The sequence below is a fragment of the Capsicum annuum genome, chromosome 1 (assembly GCF_002878395.1).
Source record: "Capsicum annuum cultivar UCD-10X-F1 chromosome 1, UCD10Xv1.1, whole genome shotgun sequence".
In the NCBI taxonomy this organism is placed as follows: Eukaryota; Viridiplantae; Streptophyta; class Magnoliopsida; order Solanales; family Solanaceae; genus Capsicum; species Capsicum annuum.
This window is the reverse complement of record NC_061111.1, coordinates 144,356,045-144,367,470: the sequence shown is the minus strand read 5'-3', so window position 1 is coordinate 144,367,470 and position 11,426 is coordinate 144,356,045. Positions and strand designations below refer to the sequence as shown.

Here is an 11,426-nt window from a genome sequence, read left to right as displayed (position 1 = left end):
TTAAAAGAGAAGATGAACGATATGACGTTGCAACTTTTGGGGTTAGCTGGGAAGCTTTCTGGAAGGTTTAGGAAATGTTTAATTTGGGGACTAGCTAATATAAAAGAAATGTTAATGGGTGTTGAGTTTGCTGGAAGAAATGGGTAGATTTAAGGTAATTAGGCATTGGCAAATTAACGATAACAATAACTAAAATAATTTAAAAAATAGCAAATGGCAATAGTAAGAATGATGATTGTGCTAATAATAATAATAATAATAATAATAATAATAGGCAATGTATTTATAAATTATGAGTGTGCATATTTTGTGAAAAATAATTTAATAAATACTAATAAAATTATGTAAAATATTGTATCTGAATTAATAAAATGTAAAAATGACATAAAAATTAATAAAATAATTTGTACATTTTAAATCATGAATGTGATACGTCAAAAATCTGTTTAATGCAAGAAAATACATGTAAAAATACTAATATTTAAAATTAATAATTTTGTTAAAATAACAGCCTAAATGTAGTGTCGGAAGGTCAAAATTGGGTGTTAACAATACCTGAACCTTTGCCAAGATTTTATGAAGTGTTATGTCGGTGCTAAAGCACTTGCCTCATTATCATGACCATCTTGATCATTTGCTCCTTTCCTTCTTCAAGGAGTTTTACCTTTAGAATCGATTGGTCTATCACGCTTCAGGCGTGTCATAGACTTTGTCCTTTCAAGAAATTTTTATTGGAGCATTTTACAGTTGAATCATCATATAGGGTTAGCAAACATATCTGACAATTAGTTTGCAACATATACATTTTTTTTATAAGGATCTGGATAATTTATTTCATGCATAATTTTCAACTGTTATTCAACTCTCTCCCTAATGTTAGGAAATCTAACATTTATTCCCAATTTTATATTAGGATTCATATTTGTGCATTGTGATGAAGCAATTGCATCATATGCTACACACCAAAAGTTTTAGATAAAATTTATCTGGTTCTTGACCTTGAACCAATAGTAATAGGGGAGCTTTGTTGGCTTGATGCATATGAATGCTGCTATATTTTGAATGACATATCTCATATCAGATTTCTTTTGGGAGATTTGTTCTCATAATTAATAATTTAGCTAGAATTGGAGGCATACAATTTCTACTAAACCAACCAACATTATCAACATAATTTGTAGTTTGAAACTGTGCTCTTAATTTAATAATTCGAGCAAACAACTTTGAAAAAATTAAATTGCAAGTTAATAGAAAAGTACATGTGACCATATCATAGATGCATCTATTAAACTATATAATAGCAATTGGTCCACATGGCAGGCGAACGGACCCATATTCACCTTTTTATATGTTTCAAAAAATTTAGGAAATATAATTCCAACCTTAGCTGGTATAATGATCAATTCGTTATGAGAACAAGCAGCACAAGAGAATTCGTGAAGAATCTTTTATTTCTTCAATATATAATCATATTAATTCTCAATTATTTTTGCATCACATTTGGAATCGTAATGGTCAACCGTCATGACAACTGATATATATATATATATATATATATATATATATATATATATATATATATATATATATATATATATATATATTTCAGTAAATTTTTAATTTACTGTTGCATGTGATTCTGTCATCATGCTCATATTTGTGTATTACAAATAAGAGGAAAAATGCGGATAACCTTTACGTAAATATTTATAACCCGCGCCGATTGTAGTAATACGAAGATATAACATCTTTCATTTATTTATAGTCTCAATATAATTTATTTTGGTAATGTCTTTAAAACTTAATAAGTTTCTTTCGAGACTTACTACAAACCCAATATTATGAACAATTGCATTCCTCCAGATAGTAGCACTAAAATTTTTTTGGAGCTCTCAATTAATTTCATGTACTACACATATTTCACACACCATTCATATGGTGAACATCTCATTCAAGGAGAAAATCATATAAGTACGATCATAATCATAAAACATTATATAGGCAAGACTTGTTTCTTACTTTTACCCTTTGACAATTATATCAAAAATATTTATGTCATACTACAAGTACACGATCAATGATCGTTTTTGTGAAAATAATTTTTTTTTAATTTTTCTCAAACCTTCCGTAGAGGTGAGATGTGACATTTATTCAACCATGAATCAACATGTCCTTATTAATATTTTTTATCTTATCTTGACACATTTAGTTTAAGAATAATCAAGCATTAACGATGCTTATCACAAATCTCATTCTCTTCAAGGAATGAATTATAATCATATTCACATGCTTCATAAATTTTCATTAAAAGCTCATTCTCGCACTATGAAATTTATTATATTTACATGACAGCCCTCAACATCACATTGAAAGATCAAGTGTGCCATCACTTTATATTCCTTTATTTTGATGAAGGATTTATAAAATTTATATCAAATTAGGTCGCACGATAATCACGTGTTCAATGACCTTTCATATCATGCTCATTAGTGGCAAAAATTACCTTCATCTTTTGAAGGATCATTTGAGAACTCATAATGTTCTTCGAAGAATATAACCTTCTAATTCTTTAATATATATTTTGTGTAATATTCAATATTCACATTTTTGAGATGACAAAATAGTTCGTACCAACTTATGAACAAATTTGTACTAGTAAACTCCGAGTTTATCATGTAATATGAGTTTTACTTAGTAAATTTCAGATTTATTAGAGAACATGAATAATTTTTCAAGTTTGCTATTTTGGAGTATATTTTATAACATTTCTTCTCAATTATTCTACCTCTTATGGAGGTGTTCTCCTATCACATTCACCCCAGAAAATGGATCTGTAACTTTAACAATCAAAATTCTCATTCCCCAAGAATGAAATATAATGATGTCTTAAGCCTATCAAATTATGATAGCTTAGAATTTCTTTCAAAATATTGTTCCTTCATGGGGCGTGCATATAATGTAACAAAAGATTTTATCCTTGGTACGCCTATATTCATATTCATAAATTCAATCACTTGTGTTCTTTTATTTGTCTTCTATCAGACATATTATGCACCGCTACCACATTCAGTTTAGAGAATGGAGCATATTTAATGGTACATGTTTCATAACTTTTTATGTAATAGACATTATTTTGCCTTACAGCCTTAGCAATCATAATATCATCAATATGGTGTATTGAGATCCAATCTCAGTGTCTTATCCATATAAAGGCGTCTTAGGCATAAATTGATGGGATTTAAACCCAATATTTTATCATGGCTCATCGGGTTTCTAACCCAATATTTTACCCTTTTAATGAGATGAAACTTGAATCCGCCGTCTTATAATCAATGACATAATATGTCAAATTATACAACAAAATTCATAACGGACCTTTAAATACTCGTTCCTTTAAACAAACAAAATATATGAAATTTGTAAATAAATAAGCATCTTTAAAGACAAACATATATAGAAAATTATGACTTTTAATACCTACCTCACGTACTTAACCAATTCTTTGGTTATACCTTTGTACAACCATATCATTGAATCCTTCAAACTTAATTAAATTGTTAGAATTAAACTTTACGGTGAAACTTCATATCTCACCTTTTGGTGGATGTTCAATGAAACAAATAACATAAGAAATTACTAATCTTGAAATCTTTTAGATTAATCTCACCTTTTTTGGCAGAATCTCGTGCTGATAACGTGTTATAAAATAACGAAAGAAACAAAGAAATAGATTGCAAATCTTCTTTATTATGTATTGTTGAATATTCATCAAAATGAAATAAATACATGCCTTTTATAGGCAAATCTTCTTACATTAAAACCAATTAGAATTGGTCAATTTTATACATTACAAACAATTGTACAATGTTGAATTTTGTACAATATTGAAAAAGGGTGGAAGACATCCATGCTATTATGTATTTGTTAATAGTTTCTGTTTTGTTGTTCCTTTTATCACATCAAGAGAATTTTAGTAGTATTATATTTTTCACCACTACCTTATCAATAAAATGACTAAATAAAGTGTACATACTTAAATTTATTTTTCGAAGCCTAATTAATTAGGTTAATTTGATAAAATTATCCCCTAATAATATTTTCTTACGAGAAGTGTCAAGTTAACAAGGGTCTACTATTTTAAAATGAAAAAATTATTTTATATAGCTATTTAATACTAAGGACTCGTTTGGTTAGGGAATCAGTAATCCCGAAATAACTTATCTTGAGATATAGTTATTCTGGGATTGTTATTCATCTACTCTTAATATGGAATAGAACTAACACTGCAATCATGTGATAACTAAATTGCAGAATAAGTTATCATGTGATTTGTATTCCAATCAAACGTGAGATAAATTCATCCTAAAATTAATTTAAGAATTGATTATCTCTTTAACCCTCATACAAATGAAAATAAACAAGGAAATTGGAAGTGTCATATTTAATTCTTTCTCAAATCATGGAGTGGACCTTACAACTACAGGTAGGATGGAAATTAATATAGAAGGTGTATATTCCCTCTGTTACTATTTCCTTGTTACCTTTTGAAGTTGCATATTTATTGAGAATTTTTTTTAGCTAGAAGGCAGTTTAACTAAGTTATTCTTATTTATTATTCATCTTTATTTAATATTTTTTTTTGCCTTATATTAATATTTTTTTAATATTTATTGTTAAGAGTAAGGTGATCAAACAAACAATTAACTATGTCTTGTTTTGTGAAATAACAAATATTAAGAAATATTTAATTTTAATAAGGACGACAATTAATTAGAAATGGAAAGTTATATTAAAAGAATTTGTTGTTCCATGTTTTGATAATGACTACATAATGCTTAACGGATTAGACTCGCTATTTGCTTTGTCAAAAGTACCGTTATCATACTCTGCATAGTTTTGTTCTGTAGTGCAAATATTGTGCAGGTGCACAGCTTATTGGAATAGACACGTGGTCCAATCAAATTTTCAACAAGATTCTCATTCTCCTATAAATACAAAAGAATGCAATGTTGCTTAGTAGTTTTTGCAAATCAAAAGTTTCTATGTGTGACAGCAAAAACCCTCAAAGGCTCGAGATCTGATTTTGATATTGCTCATAGTATTGTTGTTCTTGAGTTAGTTTCAGAAATTGATTTACTTCAGTGATTGTGAGTAATGTTTTTCTTCTTTTTGCTTTGAGTTTTCTTAGGTAGAGTTGCCTTAAGTTGTGCTGGTTAGAGTTAGTCGATTTGGAGAGAGCTTTTGAAAGAGTTGTCAAGTGAGGATTTTGATAGAGTTATTTTAATCTATTGAAACTTAGAGTTAAGTTCAAATCGAATCTGTAATCATGATTCATTCTGATTATAGTGAAGTTTGAGAGAGCCTGCGAGCACAGTCGTGGTGTTCCTCCCTTGAGCAAGGAAATTCCACGTAAAAATTAATTGTGTTCTTTTTACTTTCAGTTTTCTCTTGTGTTTCTGTTTGATTGTCATATATTACCACTCAGGGACTTAGTCCCTTAGTGATGGTGGATCCTGCATTTCAATAGAATCCAAGACTCATATAATCAAACTTAGTTCATAGGAATGCTAAATATTTCGGGGTTGAAGAAAGGTTAAGTAACACTTCCTCCGTTAGAATTTACTTGTCAATATTTTTTAAATTTATTTTTTATTTTTATTTATTATTTTTGACAAATCAAGAAAATACTAAAACATATTTTACCCTTAGCATTAATTACTTATTCTCTAAATTATTTTTTAATATCTATTATTCCCTCTATTTCAAAATAGTTGGCCCGGTAATATCAAATATGGTAAAGTCACTATACGAATTATTATTTTCTTAATAGATATGCTAAGTTAAAATGTAACAAGTAAATCCGACCAAGGGAGTAAATATAAGGCGTATGAACCCTCAAAGCCACGTCTGTAGGGGTGTACATAGGTCGGGCCGGGTTGGTTCGATTTTTATTAAAAGAAATCCACACCAATCATGTCGGTTTATTAAAATTATAAACCAAATCAAATCAACATAAAATTGAATTTTCAGTTTAGGTTTTAGTCGATTTTTTTAATTTTTTTCTTTTTTTTTTTTAAATTTCGGCTTTTTTTTTATAGTCTTAAGTTTTTGCAATTATATTGTAATCGAAGATTAGATCAAATATGTTTTCACTCATGTGCTAATGAAAAATCATAATTAAGAAAAAATGATGAGCGGAAAACTCTCTTGAAACTAAAAAGTGAGATGAAGAGTGAAAAATTTAGGTTTTAAGTTTATTTTAGATATTAGATTATTTAATTAGCAATTAATGGACAAATATTACAACTTAAAAGCCCAAATCTAAATATATATCTACATCTACTTTCAAATTATTGAAAATTACTAAAACTAGTTGAAAAAGTATTTAAAAAGTAGATTATAATTAATATTTTATATATAAAAAAGTTTGAATATTATATATATATAGAGAGAGAGATTATGTCGGTTTGATTCGGGTTCGGTTTGACTTTCTTTTTGTTAACACCAAACCAAACCAAGAATGGTCGGTTTTTTTTCCAACTCCAAACCAATCAAATCAAATCATAAGTCGATTTTTTTTCTCGGTTTGATTTGGTTCGTCGGTTTGATTTGACTAGACGGTTTGGTCTGTACACCCTTACACGTTTGAGTTTTAATGGTACATTAATTCAAAAATACGGGTACATCAATTCGCTAAGTAAGTGTCCTTCTTCGTTGTAATTATAGTCCTTTACTTAATTAATTAGCCATCAAAATTCTCTGTTTAATTAAGAAGAAATTTCTTCAGCCAAAGAGCAGAATGTTTGGGATATCTCTTTAGATTATCCTCATAATCAACATAATTAAGACCAAATCTTTGTGTGTATCCTGAAGTCCATTCGAAATCATCCAAAAATGACCATGCAAAGTAGCCCTTAACGTCCACGCCTTTCCTGTTAAATTATGACAAGTACATCAATCATAATATTTTCAATCAATCTTAGAATAATAAAATTAGAGCTGATATATATCTAATGACAAAAATAACAAATAAAATTCAAGAATAGTTAAGTTTAAATATGAATGTAAACTGGCATGCATATGAAAAATGCTTTTTTTTTCCTTTTCTTATTTACTACCTCCGCACATTACAAAAATATCGTTAAGTTACTCATATTAGCAAAAGGAAAGGGAAATGCAAAATTATAATTAGACAAATTAAGAAGAGAATAAAATTAATTAATTACGTACTTAAGGGCTGCATTAAGGGCCAAGAGATGGCAACATAAGAAATCCACCCTCTGGGAGTCATTGACTCCTTTCTCAACCATTGTTACATTTGCATCACTCATACCTTTATCATAAAAACAAAAAGAACAGTTATATTTAATTTCTACAAAATAATTCGGCAAATTATTTTAATTGAGTCAGCTGTGAAAAAAATGTTATCATCATACCGTTTTCTGTAATGTAAATTTTTGGATTATTATACTTTTCTTTTGTATAGACAAGAACTTCTGAAAGTCCTCTTGGGACAACATAGAAAGCTGCCAACCCTGTCTGCATCCAAGACCAAGTAAAAAAGAAATTAATGTTGGATTGTATTAAAAGAATGTCATTGAAAGTAAAAAATCATGGTAGTTAATTTCTCTATCAATAGAAGAGAATAAGGACATGCCGGTTCACCAATGAGCTTTCCATTTCTTTCCACTACAAAATTAAAGAAAACAACAAAATATGAAGTGTTAAAAAAACCACAAAATTGGGCAAGCTATATATACATTTGGCCTGTCCCCCAAAATTAATTAGATTCGCTAGTCAAATATATTTTACAAAAATATGCTATTTTGTTTTAAAAAATATATTTTATGTATACATTGGTTAGCTATTATTTTTTATATGCGACTATTTATGTCAATTTCACTAAAAATGAATAATGTAATCAATTAGTAATAACCTGTTTGATTTACTTGAATATCTGATACATAGCTAATGTTTTCTTTACTTGGAGTAACAATATTTGCTGTGTACATTGTTGTATAGTAATTTAGTCCCACGAAATCAGAGGAACCCTTCACCATCTCAGCTTGCTCTATTGTGAATTTTGGTAAACGATTTCCTACGAGTTTGCACATAATTTCTGGATAATCACCATAGGTTAATGGATGCATAAACCTACAATAAACAACACATCGATGTTGAAAATTTCTGTAAATTGGTAATAACAGGCGTAAATTATACATGTCTTGCTTCATTTAACTATTATTTTTATTTTTATGTGCGGCTATCTATGATCAATTTTTCAAACAATGAAACTAATATTTTGTTAAACTTAGTTTCTCTACCTCTAAGGTCGGGATAAGATCTATATGATACATCCTATCCTCTGCAAATTTCACTTTGTGGAATTATACTAGATATATTGTTGTTGCTGCATACATAGTTAATCCTTCCCAGATGCTAATTTGTGGGATTATACTGAGTTTTTTTTTTTGTTGTTGTATACATAGTTATATATGGAAATTGTAGTACTCACCATCCAAGGGAGAAGTCAATGGCTCGTTGAGCAGCATCTATATCTTCCTTCGTCTTGGAATAGGGCTCGAGCCAACTAGCCACTAGTACCATTCCTATCTCCCCTTTCTGTAATGCCTACATAATTTTAGATCATAAATTACCTCCAACTGTGATGATACTCGTTTATCGTTAATGGATGATTCATCACGGCACAAATATCTAAGACTAGTTTTAGATCATAAATTGTAGAAGTTTTTCTTTATTTCTTAAAATTTCTGCATTCAGTTAAACAATTCCACATAAATTGAGACGGGGAATACCTTATATTTCTCTCTGTATAACCTGACTGTTTGTGCATGAGCAAGAAGCAAATGATGGGCAACTATGTAAGGCTCTGTAGAAGAATTGCCAGCAAGACAACCAATGTTCCTCCAAGGAGAACATCTCATAGGAGGGAAAATGCCAATGTCATAACCAGTAAATGCATAGCCACTTGGTTCATTTATTGTGGTCCAAAGTTTTACTCTATCACCAAATTCTTTGAAGCACAACTCTGCATAATCTCGAAAATCATAGCTAAAACAAAAAACGTTACATGCCTATAGCTAATAATCAGTACTTATATGTCTTTATTTTATTTGAAGCTTGAGAGTAATTATTGCACCAAAAAAAGAAAAATTGTTCTAAAAGAGTGTTACTAATTAGCTTACATAATTTGAGGGTTTAGAAAGCCAAGATACTCATCTTCAAGGACTTGGGGTAGATCCCAATGGAATAGGGTAATCATAGGTTGTATACCTGAACGAGTTTTGTGGGAAAAAAGAATTTTAGTAATATACTAACATGTTTTCACACCTTAATCGAAATAAGAAAATAAAATAAAATAATGATTTAGAGATAATTAACCTTTAGCTAGGAGCTCATTGATAAGATTATTATAGAAGGCAATGCCCTCTTTGTTTACCCCTTTACAAAGCTTCCCATCTGATCACATAAAAAAAATAAAATATGAAGATTCATTATATTAGTCAGGGAAATTGTTAATATAATGTACTAATTGTTGGATTTATAATTGATATCACTTTACTGACAAATTAAGATAAATGGATTTCTATTTAATGAACTTAACGTAGATCCAAATCATAATCATATTATCGAAAATGTGCAGGTCAGAACTTCAATTCCTTATTGCTAGCTAGTGTCGCGTTCTTTGATCTTTGACTACTAGTATAAACAGCTTCTATGGTATTATTTATTTAATTTGTCGAGGCACTATAGCCCTCAATTAATTGCAATTTCATAATTATTCTATATAAATATTTGTCAAAAAATTACATAAATAAACATCATAACTTTCAAAATTTCTAAAAATCCCCCTACTTCTGAACAATTACATAAACCCCAACATTTCATATTTGGGATTATTTCTGAGATACAAGTTAACCCTACATGTATCTAATGTAACCCTACATGTATCTCATGTATGATACAAGTTAATTACATTATATACGTGTATCAGCAGTATATATCTAATGTGATTAACTTGTATCATCAGAGGTCAAATATTGGGATTTTTGGAGATTTTGAAAAATGTTGGGATTTTTGGTAATTAAGAGTAAACATGTCGGTATATATGTAAAATTTTCAACATTTGTCCTGTGGCATAACACAACCCTTCGTGGAAATGATCTCTTAGGACAACTTACAAATTAAATAGAAAAATTGATTATTTTTTTTACCCAGATTTTTTAATGTGTAAAAATGAAAATATCTCGTAAAAAAGACATAAAACTAAAAATAAGTTTGTAAATGACTATACAATCATATATCCCTAATGTTTTGAAGTGAAGTAGAATCGAAGAGAAGTAATCTTACATGGTAAAACTCTTGACCAAGAGATTGAAAATCTGAAACCATTCAATCCTTCAAATTTCATTAGCTTTATATCATCCTAATTAGGTACATTGAGGAAAAAAAAATTGCATTAGAATCAAAGAGTAACAATAATAACCATACAGTAAAAACTTTCAATGTTTTGTATTTCGATAATATATATGCTTGATATTAATCCAATCAAATACCTTGTAACGATGGTAAAAGTCAATAGCTACATCACCGTTGCTATGGTCAGCTATCCTTTCTGCAGAATAAAACATCATATATAGTAAAGAGAACATGTATTTTTCTTTTTTTAAAAAATATTTTCTTCCGTATCGAACATACACCCCCTCAGAGTGGAAATGACATTACCAGGATGATTGTGGGTAAAGGTATCCCAGATACTTGGACCTTTACCATCTTCATTTGCTGCTCCTTCATACTGTGACAGTAGACATTGCCATTAGAACAATTAAGAAGAAAATATTTGTGATGATTAACGATAAAATGAGATGTTTAGAATTAAATTATCTCTAAATAGAAATATAACATATTCTTTTAGTTTTAGGTAGATTAAAAAGGTAAGCATGTTGTATTAATTAAAACGGATGGATTAAGAATGTGTTACAAAGATCTAATTATACAAAAACCTGATAAGCAGCAGAGGCAGTTCCAAAGATGAAATCTGATGGAAAACTGCTTTTATTAAATGGTACTACTGAGATATTATAATTAGGCAGGGAAGAACTACTTATCGGTAATAATATCCCAATTAAGAGAAAGAAAGACATCTGAAGCAATCCCATGGCTTAATTAGTATGTTTTAATATTTCCATATTAAGCACTTTGTATAGATTGTGTGCCTAAAAATTAAATTCTACTTTTTCGCTTCCTTTTTTTTAACAAATTTGACAACGTCAAATTTATAAGATTAAAGAAAAAAAAAAGGACAGACCAATTGCCGTCTGTTGGATTAGAATGGAATTTTTCATAGTAAAAGTTTTGCATATTTTCCTAACAGATTTATAGCCACTCTGAACCTCTTGCCGTCT

At 29.1% G+C, this 11,426-nt stretch overlaps 1 protein-coding gene across 1 annotated transcript; it reads right to left on the bottom strand.

The window, feature by feature from the left end:
* Positions 1 to 6,642: 6,642 nt before the first annotated feature.
* On the bottom strand, positions 6,643 to 11,259 carry LOC107855200 (furcatin hydrolase). The gene is made up of 13 exons (XM_016700191.2): positions 11,025 to 11,259; positions 10,747 to 10,816; positions 10,578 to 10,636; positions 10,372 to 10,447; positions 9,403 to 9,480; positions 9,207 to 9,294; positions 8,817 to 9,072; positions 8,516 to 8,631; positions 7,937 to 8,154; positions 7,658 to 7,689; positions 7,437 to 7,539; positions 7,231 to 7,333; positions 6,643 to 6,932 (listed from the first exon to the last, which is right to left on the bottom strand). Exons 1-13 carry the CDS (start codon positions 11,178 to 11,180, stop codon positions 6,764 to 6,766), a joined length of 1,524 nt encoding a protein of 507 aa, XP_016555677.2. The 5' UTR covers positions 11,181 to 11,259; the 3' UTR covers positions 6,643 to 6,763.
* Positions 11,260 to 11,426: the final 167 nt, after the last annotated feature.